We start from the raw sequence: 26168 nt of genomic DNA, 5'->3' as shown, positions 1-26168 counted from the left end.
TTCCCTCCACTTCACAGGTAAGGCAGGAGGGGGGCTGGTGATGTGTCCCAGGTCCCTTCTAGAAGATAGAACAGGTCTCCTCACCTTTGCTCAGGCCCCTGTCCCCATCCCTGCAGGAGGCCGGGTCCTGCAGATCCCCCTGGTACGCGCAGAGGATGCTGGGAGGTACTCATGCAAGGCCTCCAATGAGGTGGGCGAGGACTGGCTGCACTACGAGCTGACGGTGCTGAGTGAGTGGCCAGCCTGGGGTCGGGGGTGGGGGTGTCTCAGGTCTGCAGGCCCTATGGGGGTCCCCACTGAAGGGGGTCATGGTGGAGAGTGTGTTTGGTCTGGCAGTATCTGGAGATTAACACGCAGGGGTTATAAGCTTGGACTCTGAAACCAGACTGGGTTCCAGCCCCAAGTGAGCTGCTCCGTTGCTGTGTGACCTTGAGCAATTCACAGCCCTCTCTGTGCTCTGGATTCCTTAGCTGCATCAGGGCTTGAATAGGGCACAAGGAGCCCCAGCCAGTGCCTGGCACCAAGTGCTGCTCTCGCCTCCATGCCTTCCCCTCCCCCCCAGGGACCTGTCCCTGGGGCTGCCTGCTCCTCACCCTCCTGTCCCCCACCCCAGCCCCACCTGTGATCCTGGGTGACACGGAGGAGCTGGTGGAGGAAGTGACTGTCAATGCCAGCAGCACCGTCAGCCTACAGTGCCCAGCCCTGGGCAATCCTGCGCCCACCATCTCGTGGCTCCAGAACGGGCTGCCTTTCTCGCCGAGCCCAGGGCGGCAGGTCCTGGACGACGGGCAGGTCTTGCAGGTCAGCATGTCCCCCGACTCGGGCTACAGGCAGCAGCTGCTGTGGCTCAGCACTGCTTGCACGGGAGCCCAGGAGCTGTCGTCCTCGTGTCCTTTGCCCGAGAGCACACAGGGCACTGGGGATCTCCTTCCATCCGCCAAATTATGGAATTCAGCCACCACGGTGGGCCTGGCTGGCAGGCCCAGGGTCACACACGGCACGTGGAAGTTCTGGTGACGTCTGAGAAGAGCGTGCACGAATGCTACCCCTAGGGCTTGGTGGGGCACAGGGCCACCTTCTGGGGAATGACACCTGACACAGAGCCACGCCCAGCACCTAAGACCTCGGGTAGCAGCCTGGGCCACTCAGTAGCCAGACACCGCTGAGCAGGACCCCTGGGCCCCAAGGCGGCATAGAGCAGCCCTCCTCAGGGCTGGAGCAGACTGTTGTCACCATGTCATTTGCTGTAGGGAATCACCAGCCTCAGCCTCACACTCCCCTCCTGAGTGTCAAAGGAAGCTCTGGCTGTACATGGGGTGTGCGTGCCCATCAGTGGTGCCCCGTGTAGACAAAGGTGGCCTTCTGAGGGGCTCTTGTGGGTGCCCGCCATGCCTGGCAGGATCCAATGGGATCCCTCCCATTGGTCCTTCGCTTAGGGGGGACCAGAGCTGGCAGGCCCATGGCATTGCCTGGCTCCGTGTCCCTGTGCCCACAGGTTTCCACGGCAGAGGTGGCCGACGCCGCCAGCTACATGTGTGTGGCCGAGAACCCAGCGGGCTCTGCGGAGAAGCTCTTCACACTCAGAGTGCAAGGTGAGCTAGGCTGAGCCGGCGGCCCCATAGGGTTCCGCAGCCGAGGAGGGGCTGGGGCTCTGAACCGGCATGCCACCCCCACCCCCAACCCTGCTCTGTGAGTTATAATGTGCAGGCAGACACAGCATCTCATCCCTCCCCAAGGGGCACCACCTTGGTGCTTCCTGGGTCCTAGGCCCTGGGGCTGCACCCAGAGGTCAGGGATCCAGGCCTGGTACCACCCACACCCAGTACAGAGAACACTGGGGAGCCTAGTCACTAGGGCCAGCCCCCAAGGATTCTAAGCAACTTTGGAGATGGTCAGGGAATGGCCCTCCTGAGGCCTTACAGCACCATTATTAAGCCCTTACTCTGTACCTGGCATGGGGCTGACCCCTTGTGTCGGAGCTGGGAGGTTAGCCTGATCTCACAGCTATGGGGACGCTCAGAGAGATCCTGAGGCAGGTGGGGGAGTGTCACCGGCCCAGAGCTGGCCCTCTGGACCTCAGCATTCTTGTGACATACATGCCCCGGAGGCTGCAAGCTCTGCCCCCGGGAGTGGGGCAGCTGTGGCCTCAGGAGCCGAGGGGTGCCAGCACTGAGCACCAAAGGCCTAGGACTCTGGCCTGAACTGGCATTTTGGCCAGGCCACTGGTGAGCTAGCGAGTGGCCTCGGAAACACCTCTTCCCGTCTGGTCTGCAAGCCCGTGGGCAGGTGGGTGCTGCTCACGGCATCGTGGGAGGATGCCCCGGTGAAGGGCCGGGAGCCGTGCAGGCCCCAGCTCTCCCTTGGCAGCTCTCTGCTCCCCCGCCCCGGTGCCTTCTCAAGTGTCTTTCTTTCCCCTGGTGGCCACGGGGACAGTCCCACCACGAATCGCAGGCCAGAGCTCAGAGCAGGTCACAGCCATCCTCAATAGCAGCGTCTCCCTCCCCTGTGATGTGCACGCTCACCCGAGCCCCGAGGTCACTTGGTACAAGGACAGCCAGGCCCTCTCTCTGGGAGAAGATGTCTTCCTCCTGCCTGGTGGGTAAACTGAGGCTTGGAGTCCAGCTCTGGGCGGGGGGACTGGGAGTCTGGGAGGGAGTTAGGATTGGGGGGGTGGGCCTGGGGACCAGTGCATTTGCTGGTGCGAGGGGCCGACTTCCCCCCACCCCCATGGCAGGCACCCACACACTGCAGCTGGCCCGGGCACAGCTGTCAGACTCCGGGATGTACACGTGTGAGGCCCTCAATGCCGCCGGCCGAGACCAGAAGCTGGTGCAGCTCCGGGTGCTGGGTGCGTCCTGTCTGCCCCCCACCCCGTACCCCTCTGCACAGTCAGCTCTCAGCCCTACACCCCTCGGGCAGCATGGTGGTGGAGGGCAGGGTCTATAGAGTTGGATGCACTTGGGTTTGCTTGCTTGCTCTGTGACCTTGGGCAAGTCATGCCCCCTCTCTGAGCCTCAGGTCTGGCATCAGAAGGTGGCAGTTGCTATAAGGACCAAATGGTGGTACCTGAGCGCTTAGCCCCGTGCCTGGCGCCCAGTGTGAGGACCCTTCCCCAGCCTGATTGATCGAGAGGCTCTCGGCATGGAGCCTGTTTCCGGGCTCCAAGATGTCCTGAGCCAGCATGCAGGGGAGGGTTCTTTCTAGTCCGGGGCTGGTTCATCCATTTGTGTGTTTACTTACCATGCCATGAACAGGGTTCTGTGGGCTCACAGCGGGGGGTGGGGCTTCAGCATTGGCTTGCCAGAGGGACGGGGGCTGTGGGGACCCCCACAGGGGGTTCTAACACAGCAAGGGCCTGCCCTGCGTAGGAAACAGCCCCGGAGGGCCAGAGCACTGCCCTGTCCAGGAGGCTGAGGCCCAGAGGGGACAGGGGACTTTTCCCAGGTCACCCAGCAGGTCCATTCCTCTGACTCCCTGGTCTGTGCCACCCCCTGGGGTGGGGTCTACCATGTGACCCTCGTGGGCCCATAGGCTGCTACCCTGTGGCCTGGGCTGGGAGGACACAGGGAGGGCCGCAGCCCCTTACTCTGCTTGTCCCCTCCCCCAGTCCCCCCCACCTTCAGGCAGGCTCCCAGAGGCCCCCAGGATAGGCTCCTGGTGGAGGCAGGGGACAAGGCTGTTCTGAGCTGTGAGACAGACTCACTCCCTGAGCCAGCTGTGACCTGGTACAAGGACGGACGGCCCCTGGTCCCGGCGCAGCGGACCCAGACTCTGCAGGGTGGACAGAGGCTGGAGATCCTGGACACCCAGGTGAGTGACCCAGTGGTGTGGGCAGCCATGGGCAGCCATACAGTGTCACCTCCTGTCTGGTGGGCAGGGGGTGGGGGCTGCCTTGGCCTGCAAGACCCCAAGCTGAGGAGGTGAACAGCAGCCTCAGGGGCTGGAGAGTGGGAAGGGCACAGGGCTCCACACTGACCCACAGAACGCCCCTGGGTGGGTCCCTTCCCCCCACCTGCCTCAGTGTCCTGGGATCTAGAAGCTTTCCCAGGCCGTCTGGTTCTGACTCCCTGAGAGTGAGTTCTCCCCACCGCCACCCCTGTGTGGATTAGACTCTCACAGTGTTTGGGGTATTTGCTGCTCCTAAAATGCACCCGGGCCTCCGCCTGGTTAGGCTCCATCCCCGTAGTGAGGGGCCCTTTCTTCCAGGCTTGGAGAGGGTGGGGTCTGGGGTCCGTGCACTCGCCTGCTGTGGGCCCTCCAGCCTCTTGAAGCTCAGGGAAGACCAGAGGCTTGGCCAGTGCCAAGCAGGACTGGCACGTAGGGAGCGTCCCTGCTCTGGAAGGTGCTGGGACCTGGGTGAGCCCAGCCCTGGGCACATCGTCACCACGGGCCGTCTCTCTCCCAGGTGGCAGATAAAGGTCTGTACAGCTGTAAAGTCAACAACGTGGCTGGAGAGGCCATGCGGACGTTCGTCCTCACTGTCCAGGGTAAGCTGGGGACCGGCCTGCGAGCGTGGCTTTGGGATGCTCAGCAGCCCGTGGGGCTGCCAAGGTTGGGAGGGGCAGTGGCCGGACAGAGGTGCGGGGTGCTGGGTGTCGAGGGGGCAGATCTGGAATTGAAAGGAGCGAGATCGGAACAGGACTTGCTGTGGGGACTCAGTGGAATGACTGACCCTCTGAGACAGGTGCATGTTCCGTGAAAGAAGCTAAACGCTTGCACCTGCCCACTAGGCACCCGGGCCCTGTGTCCATAGGTGCTGGGCACGGCCTGGCACGTGAGCACTGCAATGGGAGCCCTCAGAGATCGGACACAGGGACGGCCCAGGGCCACGTCTCCTCCACCTTGAGCCCTGAGAGGCCTGTCCCATCAGCCCAAGGGTGGGATACAGATGGCATCTGATTAAGTGTGGTTCCAGCTGGGAGTGAGGGGAGCGTGTCGTAGCTGGCTAGGTAAGCACGGGGTGGAGCCTCGGCCACATTCTCTCGGCGTCAGATGTCATGTCAGTTAGGGTATAAACTTAGCCGTGTAACAGAAAGACCCCCAATTACGGTGGATTAAATGAGAGAGAAACTCATCTCTCTCACCCATAAACCCAGAGGTGAGGGCTCCGTGTGGAAACTGGGGGACTCGGGGTCCTTCCGTCTTACTGCTCTCCTATCCCCTGGGGTGTTGTCCCTGTTCGTGTGGTTGGATTTGGGACACGCTGCATCCTGTCCCTGCCCCCAGTGAGCAGAAAAGAGCAGTAAGATTCTTCCCTCTGCTTGTATCCCATTTGTTGAGGACTTAGGCAGTTGGCCATGCCAAGCTGCAGGGGAGGCTGGGAAATGTGGTTTCTACCCAAATGACTGCGTGCGAGATGGAGAGAACAGGTTGGGAGGACACCAGCTGTTGGCCACAAATGGCAAAGCAGTAGCCTCCCCGCCGGGACAGCAATGGAAGGATCAGACCCTGAGCCACACTGACTATCCTTGTTAAAAATGTTTGATACAGTGCTTGCTGATCAAAGCTCACAGCCCCTTCTCCTGATGGCTGCCTTGATAAACTGTGGGCACGAGAGAATGTCTGGTTTCTGAGGGCAAAGACATTTCATCCTCAGCATAGCCATCTCTGTTCCGCTGATAGTGGCTGCATGACTTCCTCCTGGCTGAGTCTGAGAATGCTGGGATTGATTAGTGATGTCTGTCCTGGCATAGGCTAAGAACTGGCGCATAAGCCATGTATTTACTATCCTTGGCCTAAGTGGACCCCTCCTAAACACTGCTTTGTACATGTTTTGAAACATCCAGCTGCTGGTTCTATTTGTGAATAAAGCAATGCACAGCTCCATCAATGGCAGATCATACAACGTTAATTCCTAGCCATAGAGAAGGGCTTCCTCCAACATCCCAGATCTGCCTGAGTGGGAGGAAGGGAGGGCAGAGTCTTAAGATTCCAGGAATCTGGCTTTTCTCCTGCAGTGCCTCCAGTGTTTGAGAACCCCAAGACGGAGACAGTGAGCCAGGTGGCTGGGAGCCCCCTGGTCCTGACCTGTGATGTGACTGGCGTCCCTGCCCCCACCGTCACTTGGCTGAAGGACAGAATGCCCATTGGTGAGTGAGTGCATTGGGTCCTTCCTACCTTTTTAGTGCTAAATACTCCTTTCTTTCACCAAGTGACAGAGGAAGCTGAAGGGAGTTGTCAGCCTGAAAATCCCAACATCGGAAACTGGTCTGGTGGGGGTACCAAGGCTCCTGGGGTTTGTGCCCACAGTCAGCTCCCAAGATGGAAATGCAGCCTTGGAGCACCCAGCTGGCCCAGCCCTGGGCCTGGCGTTGGCCCCTCCCCGCTCCTCTCCCAGTAACTCCACTGTGTCCTGACCTGGCTGTTGGTCACCCCAGTTCAGGCCTTGGTCTTGACCTTTTCTCTTCCTCTCTCTGCCCACCTGACAGTCAGCCAGCAGCCCCCTGCTCTTGTGGGTGAGTAGACACCCCTGGGGGCGCCCACTGCTCTCCACCCACCCCCTTCCCGGTTCCAGCCACCACTGTCCCTCCAGGACCAGGGCAGCCGCCCCACCCAGGTCTCCAGGGCCCACCCCATGCCTCCAATGCAGGCTCCATGCAGGGCAGACAGGACCTCAAAGTGCAGGTCTGTGTGGGTCGTTTGTCAAAGATCTTTTGTGGCCGTAGCCCTCTGCACCACAGCCTGCGGGGCCAGAGGCCAGCCCACCTCGCGCTGCCCGCTCTGGACAGACCTAGCCGATCCTGGCTCCTCACAGACATTCTTACGCCCCCATAACAGCCTTATTGAGATATAATTTGCATACTATACAAGTTTCCCATTGAAGGCGTGTAACTGAATAATTTTTAGAATATTCACAGACCATCCCCGCAGTTAATTTTAGAACATTTTTATCCCCCCAAGTGAAACCCCATTCCCACTACCCTTCACTCCGCATTCCCCGCAACTCCCCCACCAGGCCTAGCGGGCGTCTCTGTAGGTCTGCCTCTCCCGCACAGCCGTGTAAACGGGCTCACGCAGCGTGTGGCCTCGGGTGGCTGGCTTCCTCCGCTCGGCTTCCTGCTTTCCAGGTTCATTCATGTTGTAGCATGTCAGTTCTTCATCCATTTTTAAAGTCAAAATTAAGTTCTTTTTCCATTCTTTTTTATGGCTGAATGTCCCATTTTGTGGCTGTATCCCCTTTGTCCATGTGCTGATTGGTGGACACCTGGGTGGTGTTCACCGTCAGCTGTGATGACCCGTGTGCGGAGAACATTCATGTACATGTGTTTAGGCGGCATGTGCTTTCCTTCCCCGGGTCTGTACCTGGTGTCTCGTGCCTCCAGCTGTCAGTGCTCGCTGCTCCCTCCCTGAAACGCCCACCCTGCCACCCCGGCCTGCCTCCACTTCCACCCGGCCGATTCACACTCGCCCTCAAGTCTCAGCCGAGTCCTCCATTAGTGCTGCTGGCTGGCTCCTGGCTCCATCAGGGGCTTCCCTGGGGTGGCCACACAGGGTTGCACCTGGTTCAGAGACTCAGGTGCACTGGGGGCTGCTTGAGGACGGGGACTGTCTTGTTCACCTTCGGTTGCCAAGTTCACAGTTGGATGTGTAGCAGTTGATCAGTATGGTGTTGAAGGGCTGGCTGGACAGATGATGTGGACGAGTGTGGATCAGCCTGGGCCAGCCCGGTTAGAGGAGGCTTCAGGGCTGAGGCTCGGCTGGACAGGGAAGGGGCAGGCATTAGAGGCTGGGGGTGAGCATGCAGCCTGAGCTGAGCTCAGGGGGAGCCCCTAGCTGGCCTGCGTCAGGGTCAGTGAACAGCTGCTTCACCTTGATCGGAAGGCCGGATCAGTGGGAGGGAGCGAGGTGCAGCTGGAGGGAAGGTGGGAAGTGGAGTGGGCCTGAGAGAGGACTGCCCCAGACACTAAAGGGAGTGGGGTCCCTTGGGAAGAAACGTCCCAATGGAAGGAAATAGGGAAGGGCTGTGAGATCAAAGACCAGGCTGGGGAAGGTCTTGGTGCGGATGAGAGGAGGCCCTGCCTCTGTCTGGGCCTCAGTTTCCCTGTGGACCCAGGAAGGGGGTGAGTGATTCAAGGTTTCCTGGGTTCTTTCCAGCCCTGTGAGTATGGGTGCTGGACACCTTCTTGGGAAGTCATGTGACTTTTGTGCCTGGCCCTGATGCAGCACCTAGGGTGGTGGGGCTGCAGGTGACAGGCTGGCCTGCCCCTCTGTCCCACAGAGAGCAGTGTGGTGCACGGCGTGGTCTCCCGTGGGGGCCGCCTCCAGATGAGTCGCCTGCAACCGGCCCAGGCTGGCACCTACACCTGCGTGGCCGAGAACGCCCAGGCCACGGCCCGCAAGGACTTCATAGTGGCTGTGCTGGGTACGTGTTGGCCCCTCACCTTCCTGGTGTCCCACCCCCAAGCCAGCCCCTGCCGCTGCCTGGAGCCTTACTGAAGCCCCTGCCGCAGTGGCCCCCCGGATCCGGAGCTCAGGTGCCACGCAGGAGCACAGCGTCCTGGAGGGGCAGGAAGTGCGCCTGGACTGTGAGGCTGATGGGCAGCCACCACCGGAGGTGACCTGGCTGAAGGATGGTGGCCCGCTGGGCCGGGGCGTGGGCCCCCACCTCTGGTAAGGCCTGGCCTGTGCCCTGTGCTGTCCCCACCCCCACCCCAGGCAGCAGCACCTTCTGACCCTCACACTCCTGCTCTCGGTTCTCCCTCCCTGCGCCAGGTTCTACCAGGACAGCAACTCCCTGGTACTGAAGGGCCTGAAGGCCTCAGACTCGGGCGCCTACACCTGCGTGGCCCACAACACGGCCGGGGAGGACGCCAGTCTGCATGCCGTGAACGTGCTGGGTGAGTAGCAAGGGGCTTGGAGAGGTGGGTGGCCCCCTGTCTGGGGACTGCAGCGACCCAGCGGTCACGGGGCCCACCCTGGGCATCTGGAGGACGTGACTCAGGAGACCTGGTTCAGGCTTCAGTCTCGCCCACCCCGTGAGCCAGGCCAGGTGCAACTTCACTGTACCTCCACCCCATCCTCGACTAGAGACCCAGCACCTTGGCTCAGGGGTGCAGTGGGGGCACCAGGGACACAGGACATCAGACAGGACGGGAGCCGCAGGGCGGGGGTGGAGATGTGGCCTTCGCTTCTTCCCAGGGGGAACATGCCAAAGGTCTAGGCATTGGGGCTGCCTTCCAGAACCTCCTTAGCAGAAGACCCCTCCTCTCCCCAGACCCCTCATTGCCCATTGTTTCCTCTCTTCCCGCCCCCAGTGCCTCCCATCATTGAGCAAGGTACAGAGGGCGTGGGGCCCCTGGTGGGCAGGGCTGGGGAGATGGTGACTCTGGCGTGCCCTGTCCGGGGCTCCCCACCCATCCACGTGAGCTGGCTCAAGGACGGCCTGCCCCTCCCACTCTCCCAGCGCACCCAGCTCCATGGCTCCGGCCGCGTCCTCAGGTAAGGGAGCAGCTGCTGGCCCGATGGCCAGTGTGTGGCAGGCCGCAGGCTCACCTTCCGGCAGCCAGGGCTTGTAAACCTGAAAATGAAAGGCTTTCAGCGTGAGGGGCACAGGCATGCTGAGATCAATGAGAACAGCCAGGAGCCCCGACGCTGTCGGGACTAGGAGACAAAGGCATCTGTGAGAGGGGAGGGGGCGGGCATCCCCGCTGGAGGGAGGTGCTGCTGTTGTTGCAGAAAACCGGAACACGGCGGCGTCGGTTCTAACCGGTGCTGTTACTTTCCGGCCCAGTGGTTGTGACCGCTGCTTTCTTGCTCTCCATCCCAACTCTTTGGGGTACGAGTCGCCCTGGGCCCACTCCAGAGGCTGTCTTGCCCGGTTTTAACATTCCGGAGATTTGAGACAAAGGACGTACGAGGCAGTTCCCTGGCATGGTAGCTCCGGCTGCTTTCAAGTGGCTCCAGGCTCAAAGACACATCTGAGTGCTTTTGAGAATAAAAATAATATAAACCTACAGTTTTATGATAGGGAAAGTGAGAGGACCCCACCCCCAAATGGAACTCCAGAGATGAATGGGGGAGGCACAGATCCGGGGGATGGCGTCTGGTTGTACCTGACGGCCTGGCCTGCGGTGGAGGAAACTCGGGCAGGCTTCCTGGAAGAAGGTGCACAAGCAAAGCCTTCATGCATTCAGCAACACTTAAGTGTTTACCCCCGGGGAGCGGGTGCAGACTGCAGTCCTGCCATTAGCGTTAGGGCCCTGCCTGGCAAGGTCACTGGGGACGTTGATGGGAGCAGCTCAGGATGGGGTGGCCGAGATGAAAGGGGCTCGAGAGAAAGTGGGGGAACAGACACTGGGCACAACTCTGGTAAGTTCTGAAGATGAGGAGGAATGGTCTAGAAGACGGGGTGGGGTTGGGGGCTGTTCTTGGCTGGGAAGCAGGAAGCCTGCAGCCCAGTGAGGTGGGTCAGAGAAGGAGGCGGCGGGGTGGGGGCAGGGAGGCTGGGGCTCTGTTCTGAGGACACCAGGGGGCACAGAAAAGGGGCTGAAGCAGAGGCTGGACTTGCTCAAGTTCGAGTTTCAGAGCCGCCCTTGGGCTGGCTAGCCGGAGAGACAGATGAGCGGGGCGGGACCTTTCCCACCAAGCCCTTCCCTGCCTCTCTCCTGTCCCTCTGCCCCTTTTCTTGAGGGGCTCAGGATTTCCCAGGTGCAGCTGACAGATTCTGGCATCTTCACCTGTGTGGCCGCAAGCCCAGCTGGCGTGGCCGACAGAAACTTCACCTTGCAGGTGCACGGTACGGAGCAGGGGCATGGAGTCAGCCTGACCTTTGGCCTTAGGGTGTAAGAATGAAGGCCCAACACAGTGACCCAGTCTGACTTGTTCATCTCACAAGTAGGCGTTGGACACTGTGGTGCTCCAGGGCCTTGGCAGGCACTGGGGTGCAGCAGTGAGCAGGGGTGGCCCCTGCCACCAGGAGGTCAGTGCAGGACACAGCTCTGCAAGGAGAGAATCACAAGTTCAAGTGACTGGTGCTACCTGGGGAAGGACAGGGTGCTGTGTGAGCACAGGGTGGGTACTTCACCTGGCCTCGGGGGATCAGGGAAGGCTTCCTGGAGGAGGCGAGGTCTACATTGAGGATTGGAGATGAGAAGGAATTGTCCAGGAACAAAGATCCAGGGCCGAGGGCCACCTGGCATGGAATGAAATGACCCGCGCCCACTCTTTGCCCTGCACAGTGCCCCCAGTCCTGGAGCCAACAGAGTTCCAGAATGACGTGGCGGTGGTCCGTGGCTCCCCGGTGGTTCTCCCCTGTGAAGCCCAAGGCCACCCCCTGCCCCTGGTATCGTGGATGAAGGATGGGAAGCCCTTGCTGCCCCAGAGCCTCGAACAGGGGCCCGGCCTGCAGCTGGAGCAAGCAAGAGCTGAGGACTCGGGGACCTATTCCTGCGTGGCCGTGAGCGAGGCAGGGGAAGCGAGGAGGCATTTCCAGCTGACAGTGATGGGTGGGTCACCAGCCCCCCAAGTGAGCTTCCCGGGGCCAGGGGGGTGGGCCTCTACGGGGGATGGAGAAGGTGGTGAGGGAGGCCTGGAGTGGGCTCAATCGGGGACCAGGCAGCCAGGATGTGTCACTCCCCTGGGCTGGGCTCCTCAGTCCTGTCCCCCAAACCATGTAGAGCAGGGACAGTAGCCGCTGAAATCTGGGCAGAGGCCAAGTCCCAGGTGTCCAGCACAAGATTTTTCCAGTGTTGTTTTACATTAGAGAAATGTGCGTCACTGTTCCTTCTCCACGCTGTGTCCTTGTCCCAGGCAGGTGGGCTGCAGGTTCTCTGGTTTTGAGGAGCCCGCCCACCCAACCCCACCTGCCTGTTTGCGGCTCTTTCTGCGGCCGGCATCTGGATGTGGGGGAGGGGTGCACCCCAGCTCCCACTGCTCTGAGCCCCCACCACTGACCCACGGTGCGGTGCTCTGTAGATCCCCCCCACATCGAGGACGCAGGCCAGCCTGCAGAGCTGTTGCTCCCCCTTGGCACCCCCTTGGAGCTTCGCTGTGATGCCCGGGGCACCCCCTTGCCCAACGTCTCCTGGCATAAGAACGGACAGGCCCTGAGCAGCCAGGAGGACAGCAAAGGGGCTGGGCAGCTGCTCCGGGTGGAGGCTGTGCAGGTGCTGCTGCCTCATTATCTGTGGCGTGAGTCTGGTGCGGGGGTGGGATGGGAGGAACCCAGCAACGCCTGGGAAGGTCTGGCCAAGCTCCTGCTTTGTGTGGGGTAAGGATGTAGAACTGACCCACTCGGGCCATCCCCTCAGGGGCTCCCAGCTAGGTCAGAGCCAAGGCTGATGCAAACATGGCATAACCAGAGGAGGGCTGGTGCAGTCAGGGAGAGCTTCCTGGAGGAGGCAGGCTGAGCCCTAACAAGGGTGAGATGGAGATAGAGGAGAAACATCCCAGAGCGGGGAATGGGTTGCATGGAAAGGCGGGAAGGCAGACTCAGGGGGGTCCTTCACTGTGAAGGAAGGAAACCAGGTCGGGAGGTGGGCAGGTTGGGGCCAGAGGCAGCTGCTCACCTTGCTCCATCCCCAGGTGGGCGATGGTGGGCTGTATACTTGCCTGGCCCAAAGCCAGGCCGGTGAAGTCGAGAAGAGCTTCCGGGTCAGGGTTCAAGGTAAGGGCGTCAGGGGGTGGGCAGGAGAGGGAGGGAGGATGGGACCTGCAGTGGTGGGTCCATCACTCATCTCTTCCCTGCGCCCCCAGCCCCTCCAAATGTCATTGGACCCCGAGGTCCCCGCTTCGTGGTTGGCCTGGCCCCGGGACAGCTGGTTCTGGAATGTTCTGTGGAGGCTGATCCAGCCCCTGAGATTGAGTGGCACCGAGATGGCATCCTGCTGCAGGTGGGTACAGGCTGGGGACCCAGAGACACCTCCTCCTGTGCCCCTCGGGCCCCAGACCCCAAGCGGACTGGGTCGGGGGGCTGAGGGCTGCTCAGTGCCAGCACTGTGCGTGCCTGCGCTCCTGGTGTTCTCCGCCCCGTTATCACTGCCACCCCCTGTCCTGGATGGGGACACAGAGGCAAGGCTCAGATTTGCACGTGGGGCTGTGGGTGTGTGCCTGTGTGCTTCCTGTTGTGACCTGAGCTACACTTGGTCTACATGACTCGGGGCTGGTTTCTCAGGTTCTCTGTGCTCGCCCCTGAAAGGGGGTATTTGCTGCTGTGAACCTGGTGGGGGGAGCTCCAGGGGCAAGGGGCCCCTTTCCTCCCGCAGGACCCAGGAGGGTCCTCAGCTGGGCATCGAGTCGGGGATACAGGCCAGCCTGCAATGGGGCAGGGGCTACTGTCGGGCCCTGTGGGTTCCTTGGCCATCCTCGGCTGGTGCCCAGCCCAGCGCTGATGAGGGTCTGTCCACCCTGGGGGGCTCTGCAGGAAGATGCCCACACACAGTTCCGAGAGCAGGGCAGGTTCCTGCAGCTGCAGGCCCTGAGCATGGCCGACAGTGGTGACTATAGCTGCACCGCCCACAACGCCGCGGGCAGCACCAGTGTGGCGTTCCAAGTGGAGATCCACAGTGAGTGGGCCCACCCCTCCCCCCCTGCCCGCTCCCCTCAGAGTTGCAGGCTCCCAGAACCTGCCTCCTCTGCACCCCTCCTGCAGTGGTGCCCACCATCCAACCGGGACCCCCAGCAGTGAACGCCTCCGTGAACCAGACGGCCCTGCTGCCCTGCCAGGCGGTTGGGGCTCCCCAACCCCTCATGAGCTGGCGGAAGGATGGGGTCCCCCTGGATCTCAGGAGCCCCAGGTGAGGGCTGAAAGGGGAGGGTCTTGGGTGTCTCTTTGAAGATTATCAACTGAAACTTATGTGGGCAGTTGGAATAGAAGGTAACCGTGGTTCAGGACATGGGTCTTCTCAGAATCCAGCGATAGGCATGAGTGTTTGTTCAGGGTGTTGGGAATCCCTGGTGGCTGTCTGTCTGTCTGGTTTGACTCTTGGCTGCTATTCTGTTTCTCTGGGGAGCAGGGGGGCTTCATGCCTCTCTCAAACCAATTTTCTATACCTTCTTTCTCTGCCAGCATGGCAGAGGTGACTCCCCTTGGCCCCCAAGTTAGAATCCTCAGTTCACACAACCTTCAGAGCCTGGAGAGCTATCTGAGAGCCCCTGTTCCAAATTCCCAGGGCAGGGAATTCCATTGGCCCAGCCTGAGTGACACGTTCCTCTTCAGTCCAATCAGCTCTGGCTAGGGGTGGGGTTACACAGAACAGACATGGCCCTTGGGAAGGGGCTGTTCTTAGATCTAGGGGCCATTCTCAGAAAGGTGGGGGTGCCTCTGTCTGTCAACTCTTGGGACGAGGCTGGGCCCTGGTGGGAACACAGGAGCCCTGAAGCCGCCTCTCTTGCCCTTTCTGATGCCATGTTGGGGCCCCTGGCTGTGGCCCCGCCGACCTCAACCCCACAGATGCAGGACTCCTGAGTTAGCACCCTCTTGCTGGGAAGATCCCGCACAGGGGAGGGTCTCGCCAGTGTGCTGGTCTCCACGGCAACCCCTCCTTCCGGTTCCAGGTTGCAGGTTCTGCCCGAGGGCTCCCTGAGGATCCAGCCAGTCCTTCCCCAGGATGCCGGCCACTACCTCTGCCTGGCGTCCAATGCTGCAGGCTCCGACCGGCAAGGCCGTGACCTCCAGGTCTTTGGTAGGTGGACGGGGAAAGGTGTGTTCTTGCCTTCAGCACCTGCCCCGGTCCGGGCCACACTCTGCTTAGTTTCTGGCTCATTCCAGCTGTCGGGTACCAACAGCAACGGTCTCCAAATGTTTATGACAACAACGCCCATGAATAAAAGCTCTTTAGCATCACCCTCAAAAGATGCACATTTATTTTTATGCATATATATTGCATATACTCACTACTATGCTGCTATATTGAGTGAGAGATAAAACATGTGAAAAATGTAACCCACTTGAAAGGATGGGGTTCCGAACCACTGAGCCAGGCGCTCTGGTGAGCTTTTCCCACTCCATCCCCTCCCCTTGGGGGAGGCTGCATTGCTGGGCCCTGGCTTCTGTGGGCTGGCGGGAGCCACAACAGCCCTGGAGGCCTCCTTTCAGAGAGGTAGTGAGAGGGGCACCAGCCTCCGAGGCGAGCAGAGGCCCCTTACCTGAACTTCAAGAGCCCATCTCGAGGTCCCCAAGGGGATTTTCTCCTGCCTCCTCTCCCCTGCTTCTGTAGGGGGATTGAAGGGGAGAGTAGCCCTGGCCGCCCCCATCCTGAGTGTGTGGTGAGCAGCTGCCTCCTGACCACTGCTCTCTCCCCAGAGGCTCCGGCCATCGCCCCCAGCCCCTCCGACCTAACCCTGACGGCCTACGCCCCCGCCTCACTGCCCTGCGAGGCCAGTGGCTCGCCCAAGCCCCTGGTGGCCTGGTGGAAGGATGGACAGAAGCTGGACTTCCGCCTGCAGCAGGGCACCTACCGGTACTGAGTAGTCCTCCTGGGAGTGTCCTGAGTGCTTGGGGCGAGGAAGGGCACGCCCACCTCACGGAGGGCGGCCTGGGTCAGAAACGAGGCAGGAGCTCAGCAAAGCTGTCACCGGAACTGGGGTGCTGGCCTCGGGGGGCCCAGGAGGGTCTTCACACAGATGTCGGGTAGGGGGTGGGGGCGTCTGAGACACCCAGCCGAGCAGAAAGCGCGTGGCCTTTAAAACTAGGGCCGTTGCTGTTTGAAGACATGTTTGGCAACCCAGGTTCCCTCTGGCGGAGCCTTGGACCCCGGCCCTCCCCACTTCCCAAATGTGGCTGGCCCTGGAGTGGCCACTGGGAGCTTGCCAGTTAACTGGCCCACAGTGGCCATGTCAGGTGCCGTGGGGCCCGTGGCCACAGCAGGCATTCATTAGACCTGGCGGTCTGACCGGGGAGCCGGATGTGGTCATGATGGTAGACGTTATTGCAGATGGTAGACGCGGGACACGTTCAGGGTTCCAGACAAACCAGGGTGGAAATGGAAATCACCCCCAAACCAGGCCTTTCAGGGGTGGAAACTTCTAGAAGAAACTAATAGAGTCAGAGCTGGGGCCAGATACAGGAAAGAGAAATAGTCGTGAGACTCCCCCCACCCCACTTCCTAGATTCCTGGGGCAGGGAGGCCAACGCTGGCTGGTCTCAGGTCAGTCGTCTCTCTGTCCGTCTGTCTGTCCCAGGCTCCTGCCCTCCAACGCCCTGCTCCTCACAGCCCCCAGCCCCCAGGACACGGCCCTGTTTGAGTGTGTGGCGAGCAGTGAGGTGGGCGAGGCCCGCAGGCTGTACCAGGTGACCGTCCACGGTGAGTTGGGGGCGGAGGCAGAGGAGGAAGCCAGGGCAGGGCAGCCACCTCCTCCCCCGGTGCTCTCTCACCTGCAGGGACTTGGCTGGGGGGCTCGAAGCCTTCCTGTGCTGCACGGGCCCCCTCCTCCAGGAGGCCCTCCGTGATCTCGCCCTACCCACACTGACATAGCCCCGACTCCAGCGCAGCGCTGACATGTGTGAGCTCACAGGAGAGACTTCTCCCAATCCAGAATGTTCCAAACCCAAATCTGACCTGGTTAAAATCCTTCCCCCCTAGTGCCCACTGCCCTCGGGGTAGAATGCAAGGTGTCACCCTGGGCCACAAAGTGCCCTGTGGGCTGGCTCCAGTGACGCCTCTCCCACCCCAGGTTAAGCTCACTCCATGTCCAGCCTCTCTGGGATCCAGTCTGCTGTTTAGCTTTTCATTCCTTACCTCTGGGCCTTCGCACACACTGTTCCCTCTGCCGGGAACACCCTTTACTTCGCCCTTCACCCAGCCGACACGGGCAGATCTCAGGTTAATTGCCACATCCCCTGCTCTGCGTTGCCGCCAGCTCCCAGCTGCCTGAGCTGCCGGGCTGGTGTCTCTACAGAAAGCAGTTGGTAACCGTCCCCATGCCCAGCCAAAAATATTTCCAGAGAGGGTGCACGCGAGTTCTTTCTCTGTCGTACCTCCCTTCCTGGTCCCTCGTCACTGATGTCACCGAGGGTCTCAGGCTCTGTTTACCATTTTCATCTACCTGGCCGGGCCCGGGTGCTGTTCCCCGTGGACCTTGGGGGGGCCTCACGCCTGCTCTCCTGTTTCAGTGCCCCCCACCATTGCTGACGACCAGACGGACTTCACTGTGACCACGATGGCGCCTGTGGTCCTCACGTGCCACAGCACAGGCGCGCCAGCCCCAGCGGTGTCCTGGAGCAAGGCGGGCGTCCCCCTGGGGGTGCGGGGGAGTGGCTATCGGGTCTCCCCTTCGGGTGAGTACAGGGTGAACCACAGGGAGCTGAGCTGTGTGGTGGAGCAAAGTGAAAATGGGGCCTGGCTCTGCCTTTCCCCTGCTGCAGGACTTGGGAGAGACCCCTCGCCCCCTCTGGGCTTCTGTGTCCCCCAGGGCCCCCCGGTGCTGGTTGGCAGAGCCGTGCTGCCTCACGGCCACGCAGCAGGACGAGGGGCCTGTGAGCCACCACCCGGCCCCCTGTCGCTTGGCACCGGCTGTCCTTTGTGCCAAACGGGTTCTGTTCTTAACACTTGGTGTTGAAAGTTCCTTTCTTTTATGAAATCAAGGTGATGGTAGTGGTGACCTTTAAAATGTCTTAATCACAATAAAAAAGTTGGCCAGTTTGTTCGGATTCAAATTAAATGTATTCGTTGGTTAGTCGGTAAAATCCTAAAGTCTGAGAGCTACTGGCCAGTTCTGTGGTTTTCAACCCCGTCCAAAGCGATGGAAACCTCCCTTCTGACAAGTGGTTACGGGGAGGCCCGACCTGCAAAACAGCTGAGGCTCCAGGTGGGCCTAGGACCAGGGCGGGCGCTGCGGTGGTCCTCCCTCCACTTGCCCCCCCAGCAGGCCCTCAGGCTCCACGGAGGATGGTTTAGAAACCACTTTGTCCAACTGCTCAGGTGCAGCCTGTGGTCTTGGGAGGGTAAACAGGTATTCTCTGAGAACCCACAGCTGAAGGAGGGAGGACGGCAGAGGCAATAATCCGGGAGGCTTCCTGGAGGAGGCAGCTTTTGAGGCCTGGGGAACTGTGGGGGAGCCAGGGACTCCAGGCGGGGCAGTGGCAGATCCTGGAACGTCCCAGCCAGAAGGTTCCCAAAACCATCCTGTCTTGTTCCTCACTGCACATGTGGGGAAGCCGAGAGTGGAAGGGACTTGCCCATAGTCACGCTTGGAGCCGGAGCAGTGGCAGGCCTAGAGCCCAGCATCCGCTGCCCTGCCCACCGCCCCACTGCTCAGGGAGGCAGGCCGGGTGGCTCGGACCAGAGACACCAGGTTGGGGCATGTGCGGCAGGCTGGCCCCATCACTGAGGACTTTTGTCTCCAGTCACCTCACCCCCTCAACCCTTCATGCCTCATTCTACCTGCAGGTGCCCTCGAGATCAGGCAGGCCCTCCCCATCCACGCCGGCCGCTACACCTGCACGGCCCAAAATGCCGCAGGCGTGGCCCGCAAGCACGTGGTCCTGACCGTGCAAGGTAGGGTCCTGAGGCCCTTCCGCTCCAACAGCCGTGGCCAGGGGGCAGGGGGGCAGGCGCAGACAGAGCAGGAGGCAGGTGGGGCTGGGGAGACCAGGAGGGCATGGGTTCCAGGTACCCGGACCTGCCTCTGATCCCACTCCTCTGTGGGACACTGGGAGGAAATCAGCCCGCCTGTGTGTTCATCCTGAAGTTTCCAGAACCTACTGTTCTTTCTCAAGTCCTTCCTCTCCAGTGCTCAGAGGCCCCCCGGGCTGGAGGCCCTGGGTGCTGGTGTCCCCAGGGACCTCTGCAGCCACCTTCCTTTGCAGCCTCCCCCGTGGTGAAGCCATTGCCCAGTGTGGTTCGGGCCCTGGCGGAGGAGCAGGTGCTGCTGCCTTGCGAGGCCTTGGGTGTCCCCCGGCCAAGCATCACCTGGCAGAAGGAGGGGCTCAGCATCCCTGCAGGTGAGTCTCCACTGAGACCTGGGCTAGAGGGAGGAGGGCAGAAGGGGTGTGGGCCCCCCCTCCCCGGGGGCCTCTGCAGACCTGTGGGAGGTCCAGACAGGCCTGATCCCTCTGCACTGCCCGCCCTGCTGCCTCCTTTCACCACCCAGCGCCCCAAGTCGTACCTAAGCACTCGGCGGCTGGGCTGGGGGTCGGGGAGGGGACAGCCTGCGCTCACTCTGCCCCCCACCTCCCTGTAACCACAGTGAGTCACCTGCTCCCTCGTCAGACAGAGCAGCCAGCCGCCCTCCTCCCCTCCTCCCCTCCTTAGGGGTCTTGCAGCCCAAGCCACCAGCTCCTGGTTTTCTCCCACCCAATCCAGGAGGGCACAACCAGGTCCTACCTGGAGGACAGCTGTGGATTATCCATGTCAGCCCAAAGGATGCCGGGAACTACTTTTGCATCGCCCAGAACAGTGCAGGCAGCGCCGTGGGCAAAACTCGGCTGGTGGTACAAGGTGGGTCCAGGGAGCGCCAAGGTGGAGGGCGAGCTCAGGGCTACAAGGCTCCCGAGAGCCCCTCCTTCACTGCTGGGCTCTGAGCCCAGGTGTGCACGTCCTGTGTCCCCCCATTCCAACCGCTTGTGGGCCTAGAAAGTGGGAGAAGATCGTGTGCCCGGGTCCGACGTCAGATCACAGCTGTGGCCCTGGCGGGCGCTCAGCTGGCTACACTGGCGTCCCGATGCGCCAAGGTTGAGGGCTGATTCCCCGGTCACTTGACGCATAACTAAGTGGAACAACAAATGGATGTTTCTTTCTCGCTCAAATCAACTTTTAAAAAAGAGTGTTAAAAATAGAGAGATACACAGATGATAACTCTGGCCCGCTCTGTGTTCCCAGCACTGCCTGGGACACTAAACTCATCATCCCTCCTTCTGTCGGCTTTGCTGCAGTAAGCTGTTTCTGTCCCCTCCCCTGTGCAGACACATAATTAAACGTCCTTCCCTTAGTTTGACCAGTCAGTGTCTCCCGAGATAAAGGAGGCGTCATGGGCCCCGAGGCTGCAGGGCCTCCTGGCACATCCGGCGTGGCCACAGCTGCTCTGAGCCCAGGTCTCTGGGGCGTGTCTTGGCGGCTGTCCCTGTGGGTGGCTGGATGTGGCTCCTCTCCCCTGTGACCTGGAGCATCACCGCTGGTCACCAGAGGGCTGGACGCCACACCTGTTCGGCCAGTGACCCACACTCTGCCCCCGCACAGACCCTCCCCAGAGGAGGAGGGCGGCCAGGCTCCCTGGTCCCAGCAGCTGCCTGGTGGGGCCCTGTGCCCACGTGGAGGCTGGTCAGGGAGGCCTCGGCCCGGAAGCTCTAGTCATTGTGTGGATACAAATGTGTGTGTACACACAGGTGCAAGTGTGTACAACAAGGTCAGCCTGTCACAGCTCTTCCCCAAACTCAGGAGTCCCCTGTTGTCCAGACCCCAACAGTGGTCTAAGACCAGGGAGTCTGTGGCAGCAGCAGATGGGGGTGAAGGAGGGGACTGAGGGTGTGCCAAGGGCCCCAGGAGCAGAGGCAGCCCCCACCCAGCCCCGCCCCAGTCCCCGAGTGGACCTTCCTGTCCCCACAGTCCCTCCTGTGATCGAGGCTGGCCTCCCCGACATGTCCGCGATCGAAGGCTCCCACGCCCTCTTGCCCTGCACTGCCAGGGGCAGCCCCGAGCCTGACATCACGTGGGAAAAGGACGGCCTGCCTGTGTCTGCAGCAGAGGGCAAGTTCACCGTCCAGCCCTCCGGGGAGCTGCTGGTGAAGAACTCAGAGGTGAGGCTCCAGCCTTGGACGCAGAGGGAATCAGAGTGACAAGGGCACAGCCACCGTCTGCTGCGCCACCCCCGTGTGGCACGCGGTGTGTGGAGTACCGTGCGGTCTGAGTCCCAGGATCCTGGCAAACAGGCGTTGTCGTTCCCGAGGACAGACGAAGAGACCGAGGCTCTGAGTGTGCCCAGTGTTCCCAGGACATGCTGCTCCCGAGCAGAAGAACCAAGATCTACCTGGACCTCCGTGACCGCCCCGGGGAGGGAGGGGGCACGGGCTGGGGCAGGGGTGTGGCAGTGGCTTTGTGGCCCAGACGGCACCTACCTCACTGTTCTCAACCTCATGACCACTAGCCAGGGCCACGGGTGGGGACGTCAACCCCCTTCCCCAACCCCCTTCCCCATCATTCTGTAAGTGCAGAAGGGACTGCTCTCCAGGTGGATGTGTGGCAGCTGATCGGGGTGGCCACACCCGGAGGGGTCAGGGTGCCTCGGGCGGGGCCGGGTAGTGCAGTGGAGCGTGTGCCGGCCTGCTGGAATGCACAGTGGGTCTTCTCTCGGAGAAGGCACCAGAAGTGGGAGCCTCCTCAGGGGTGAAGTGAGCATGGATGAGCTGCTGCTGCAGAGCAGGTGCTGAGCCCAGGGCCCCGCACTCAGAAGGTGCCTGGTTATCAGAAACTATTAGGGTGGCACAGTCAGGGCTCGGCTTATACACCGCAGAGCCATGGGGAGCTCTGGAGAGGTGCAGTGGTGCAAAGGTGAAGCCGGGCTGTGTGATCTTTGGCAACTCACTCAGCCTCTCTGGGCTGGATGCTCCGTGGGAACCTGCAGGGCAGCGGGGGTCCAGGAGCACTCGGGGGGTGGAGGCAGTCCTCAGGCTGACCCCACCCCTTGTCCACAGACCCAGGACGCTGGCACCTATACCTGCATAGCCGAGAACCCTGTGGGCCGCGCCCGCCGCCGTGTGCACCTCACCATTTTAGCGCTGCCCGTCTTCACCACCCTGCCCGGGGACCGAAGCCTGGGCCTCGGGGACAGACTGTGGCTTCGCTGTGTGGCCCGAGGCAGCCCTACCCCTCGCATTGGCTGGATTGTCAACGACCAGCCAGTTACAGGTTTGGGCCTGCAGCGGGGCAGATAGACAGGACCTAGGACCCTGGGAGGCGGAGGAGGACAAGTAGTGGGGAGCCCCAAGCTCTTGGAGAGGAAGAGGGTGTTCGTTGGTGCTGTGGGCTCTGGCTCTCCAGACTGGGTCCTGTGCGGGGGGCGGGGGGACAGCCCATGCTTGGCCATGTGTGACAATCACACATCAGACCTGGCAAGAAGCCCACTACAAAACAGACTCAAACCCGGAGACCTGGGGACCAGGGGAGGGGCCTGTGCTGCAGCCCAGAGCTGTGGGCCCTCCGCAAACCCCCTCCCTGAGGGCTCTGTCTCCCAGCCTGGGCCCCAGGTGGAGTTTAGGGAAGCACGGGGCCTGAGGCTGTGTCCAGTACGTGCTCAATGTCTGCTGAATTGCTAAAATGCAAAAAGTCGCTGCAGAGTGGTATTTCCAGGCCCTCCCGAACCCGTGAGAAGGCTTTCTCCTGCCACTTCCCGGGGAGGAGAGTGACTCAGTCTCCCTGAGCCCAGCACCTTCATCTTAAAGCGCCGGTAGCAGGGGCCTGAGGGCGGGTGGTTTAACGCCTCAGGCCCCTGTTAACAGGGCCCCAGACACTTACTCTTCACCACTCACCCAGCGCACGGTTTGGGCCTGAAAATGAGAAACGGCAGGTTCTCCGACCACATCCTCTGATGTGGCCTGCGCCTCCCCGGAGTCAGGCATCCACCAGGGAGAAGGGCCACCTGTTTTCTGTGTCTTTATTTGTTTTTTAAAGATTTTATTTATTAATTTTTAGGGAGGGAGAAAGAGAGGGAGACAAACATTGATGTGCTAGCAACACATTGATCAGTTGCCTCCCGCATGCCCCCTGCCGGGGACCTGGGCTACAACCGAGGCCTGTGCCCTGACTGGGAATCGAACCGGTGACCTTTCGGTTTGCTGGATGATGCTTAATCCACTGAGCCACGCCAGTCAGGGCCTCTGTGTCTTTATTAAACACTTGCCAGGTCCTCAGGCCCGAGGTAGGTATTTCATGGCTTAGGTTTGTCTTTTCCTCTGTCACAGAGGGTGTGTCCGAAGAGGATGGGGGCAGCACGCTGCAGAGGGTGGCCGTCACCAGAGAGGACAGAGGAACCTATGTCTGCTGGGCCGAGAACAGTGTGGGCCGTGTGCAGGCGGTCAGCTTCGTCCATGTGAAGGGTAAGGCGTGAGCCGTGTGGCGTGGTGTTTCTCTCGAGACGTGCTAAGCTCAGTCTATTGGGTTTGTTTCTGAAACTCTATGAAGCTGACCTCCTGACTTCCGAACCAGCAATTCTCCACCCTGACCTTGCAGAGAACCCCTTGGCACTTCATAAACTACTGAGGCCCGGGGCCCACCCCAATTCAGCGGCCCAGCCTCCCAGGTGGAGGCTTGGGCACTAGCAGTTTTTAATTTCCCCAGACAACCTGGCTTCAGGTAGAGTGGAGATCTGACCGATCCACCCACAGGGTCACTCTCAGCTGGACGGTGCCAATGTGGGAGGCAGGCAAGGGGTTGGGCACTCTGGTGGAAAAATTCGCAATGCTTGCCAGCCTACCTGTGTCCCCTGCTCAGCCAGGAGTGGCACAGTGACCCTTGCTGACACCATGAGTCCATTAGCTCCTCTCCAGGAGGGGTTGCATGGGGTGGAGGAGGGCAGCGAGCACCAAGAGGTAGCAGCCGCTGCTGTGGGAAGATTCAACCTCAGCACACCTGGAAGGGTGGACCTGGTACAGCTGTCCAAGGGTGGTTTAGGATTTGAGTGAGTGAGGACCAGAGACGTCTCAGTGTTGCTGGGGACAGCAGAGGTGTCCTAATGATCATGTGGTCCTTGTATTCCGAAGTCCCCAGCAGGTGCTTTGCAGCTGGGGTAACCTGTCCCTGGGAGCAGGTATATGACACTCGTCACATTGCCTTCTATCCTGCACCTTCTCAGACATCACTAATCAATCACAGCATGATTCCTACCCAGCTACAAGTCCTCCTCAGCACAGTGCTCCTGGCAGCCGCTGCCAGTCTCTTTCACTTGACCCACAACCTGGGAGCCGTCTGCCATCCCTGACACATGGACCATGCACAGTCATGCTGGGCCAGGCCCTGGGGTCTGGGGAGGGAATTATGGGAGGCTGAGCCAGATGGGAGCTTCTGACCCCTTGTCTGATGTTGCTTTGTACAGAGGCTCCTGTCCTGCAAGGGGAGGCCTTCTCCTACCTGGTGGAACCTGTTGGGGGCAGTGTCCGACTGGACTGTGCGGTCCGAGGGGACCCAGCACCTGACCTCCTCTGGATCAAAGATGGCCTTCCGCTGCGGGGCAGCCGTCCCCGGCTCCGGCTGCAGAATGGCTCGCTGGCCATCCGCAGGACAGAGGCGAGGCGGGGCCTGGCACCGTGGGTGGGGACATCCGGGACCACCCTGGGCCTTCCCCAATTGCTCAGGAGGCTTCTTTAGGTCGGCACCATCCTCCACACTCCGCAAAGCACTTGCCTGCCTGTTACCTGGAGATTCCCCCGCACTGACTAGGGTGACCTCCAGCTAGCGATCCAACATCCCTGGGCCTCAGGGACACCACCCATTCAGTGGGTCTGCCGATCGCTTCCACCTCATGGTTTATGGTCAGAAACCAGTGAGTTGACCCATGCCAGGAATTCAGGAGTGGGTTTGGTCACCGTCTGTGGTCGCAGGTAGTCTGTGAACACAGCTTCCCTCCTGCTGCCACCAACCACCTCCCCTCTGCAGGCGGGCAGTGCGCCGGGCCCGTCAAAGCCCGGAGAGAGCCTGCTGCTTATCCACCCGTCATCAGTTCCGAGCCCCCGGCTGGTTTAGGCTCTCGGTGCTTCCCGGTTCCAGGGTCTTGCTCCACTCACCACCCCACCCTGTGCCCAGCTGCCCTGCACTGCCCCCTCCCCCTCCTCTCCTGAACAGCATGCCCCCTTATGTGCCCGCCTGCAGATGGATGACGCGGGGCAGTACCAGTGCCTGGCGGAGAACGAGATGGGCGCCGTGGCGAAAGTGGTGGTCCTCGTGCTGCAGAGTGAGTCTCGGCCTCCCCGCCCCGGGCCCTGTGTGGAGGCCATGGGAGGCGGGCGCTTGGAGGCAGCTGGGATGAGGTTATGGTGGCCCGGGCTGTCTGGTGAAAAGGGTGGGCAGGGAGATGGGGCTGGGGACTTGGAATTCTTTTACAAATACTCGGAACACACCACTGAAGTCCTGTGGAACGTCCCCGGTGGTGGAATGGGAGTCAGGGGCTATTGAACACCAGGGACCCAACAGGCAGGCCCAGGGGACCATTCATTCAAAACTCAGAACACTCCTCTGGCCCACAGTGAAGACTCTTGGATTTACAAAGCACCATGTGAGCCTCAACGTGAGCCAAAACCCCACAAAAGACATAAACCTGCACATTCGAGAAGCCGAGCAAAACGCAAACAGGGAAAACTCCACACAGACCCACCCTGGTCAGACTTGCTGCAAATTGAAGGCAAAGATGAAGCTCTGCCATGCCTCTCAGTGGTTGTGGAGTAATTCTAAGTCCAGGCGATTTGGGGAGGGTGGTCAGGAAGGGCCTGCCAGAAGGGGTGGCATTTAAGTTAAGATCCCAATGACAAGAAGGAGGCAGTGGCCTGACAGTCTGGGGGGTGCTGTCCAAGCAGGAGGAAGGGCAGGTGCAAAGGCCCTGAGGCAGCAGTGAGCCCCACTGGCTTCCATCCTAGTGGTTAAGGAGAGGGCAGGCCTGCACTCAGTCCGCCACGTGGGGTTGGTATGGGCTCAGCCACCTGCTCTGTAACCCCGGGCAAGTCATTTAAGGCTCTGCAGCACGGAGCCTTTCTTATCTTCGCTGTAGGGGCCGTGATGGGACAGGTACCGCAAGTAGCTGGGAGGCTTAAAGAAACAATGCCGTGCAGGTGCTTAGCCCAATGTCTGGCACAAAACAAGTGATCAATAAATGCCATCTCTTCTATTGTTTTTATTCATACTTTTGATATTTGTTAAGACCTGATTTTTCAAACCAGTTTATTGAGGTATGATCAACAAAAACAGTTTTTTTAAAAGGACAATTTTCAAGTCTCCCAGGCCCCCCTCATTTCCAGGTTCTCCTCATTTCGTTTTTGGCGACCCCCTGGTGTCTTTGAGCAGGACGGACCTCAGGCCAGCAAGGGAGCCAGCTCCTTCCCCCCGGGTCCTCGGGTCTAGTCCATTCCTACAGCCCACCAAGTCAGCCCTTTGTACCGGTGAAGTGGGGGGTCCTCCGGCCAGCCCCGGCCTGACAGAACTGCTGTGACGGCCAGGGCTGGTGGGGGGTGGGGGGAACAGTGGCCCAGGCAGGAAGGCCATGCACTCCCCCTGTTCTTGCCCAAAATGCTGGGTGCTTTTCCAAGATAAATG

At 60.7% G+C, this 26168-nt stretch overlaps 1 protein-coding gene across 1 annotated transcript in view; it reads left to right on the top strand.

The window, feature by feature from the left end:
- Window positions 1-26168, top strand: part of HMCN2 (hemicentin 2) — a 130574-nt gene that overhangs the window by 89711 nt on the left and 14695 nt on the right. Inside the window, exons 55-85 of the mRNA XM_053667844.1 lie at window positions 117-230; window positions 614-801; window positions 1496-1592; window positions 2434-2595; window positions 2735-2848; window positions 3608-3810; window positions 4406-4487; window positions 5958-6089; window positions 8219-8362; window positions 8451-8610; window positions 8713-8837; window positions 9255-9438; window positions 10638-10735; window positions 11178-11444; window positions 11914-12104; window positions 12523-12604; window positions 12694-12830; window positions 13361-13502; window positions 13589-13733; window positions 14494-14621; window positions 15242-15398; window positions 16120-16241; window positions 17051-17215; window positions 18327-18434; window positions 18746-18880; window positions 19242-19376; window positions 20481-20671; window positions 21566-21779; window positions 22832-22966; window positions 23962-24152; window positions 24735-24816. Of these exons, the coding sequence (XP_053523819.1) occupies window positions 117-230; window positions 614-801; window positions 1496-1592; window positions 2434-2595; window positions 2735-2848; window positions 3608-3810; window positions 4406-4487; window positions 5958-6089; window positions 8219-8362; window positions 8451-8610; window positions 8713-8837; window positions 9255-9438; window positions 10638-10735; window positions 11178-11444; window positions 11914-12104; window positions 12523-12604; window positions 12694-12830; window positions 13361-13502; window positions 13589-13733; window positions 14494-14621; window positions 15242-15398; window positions 16120-16241; window positions 17051-17215; window positions 18327-18434; window positions 18746-18880; window positions 19242-19376; window positions 20481-20671; window positions 21566-21779; window positions 22832-22966; window positions 23962-24152; window positions 24735-24816 (4530 nt within the window). The remainder of the gene's footprint in view (window positions 1-116; window positions 231-613; window positions 802-1495; window positions 1593-2433; window positions 2596-2734; window positions 2849-3607; window positions 3811-4405; window positions 4488-5957; window positions 6090-8218; window positions 8363-8450; window positions 8611-8712; window positions 8838-9254; window positions 9439-10637; window positions 10736-11177; window positions 11445-11913; window positions 12105-12522; window positions 12605-12693; window positions 12831-13360; window positions 13503-13588; window positions 13734-14493; window positions 14622-15241; window positions 15399-16119; window positions 16242-17050; window positions 17216-18326; window positions 18435-18745; window positions 18881-19241; window positions 19377-20480; window positions 20672-21565; window positions 21780-22831; window positions 22967-23961; window positions 24153-24734; window positions 24817-26168) is intronic.

Source organism: Artibeus jamaicensis, unplaced genomic scaffold (assembly GCF_021234435.1).
Source record: "Artibeus jamaicensis isolate MK-2021 breed Jamaican fruit bat unplaced genomic scaffold, CSHL_Jam_final contig_471, whole genome shotgun sequence".
In the NCBI taxonomy this organism is placed as follows: Eukaryota; Metazoa; Chordata; class Mammalia; order Chiroptera; family Phyllostomidae; genus Artibeus; species Artibeus jamaicensis.
The sequence above is the reverse complement of the archived record's forward strand: the minus strand, read 5'-3'. Positions and strand labels throughout refer to the sequence as shown.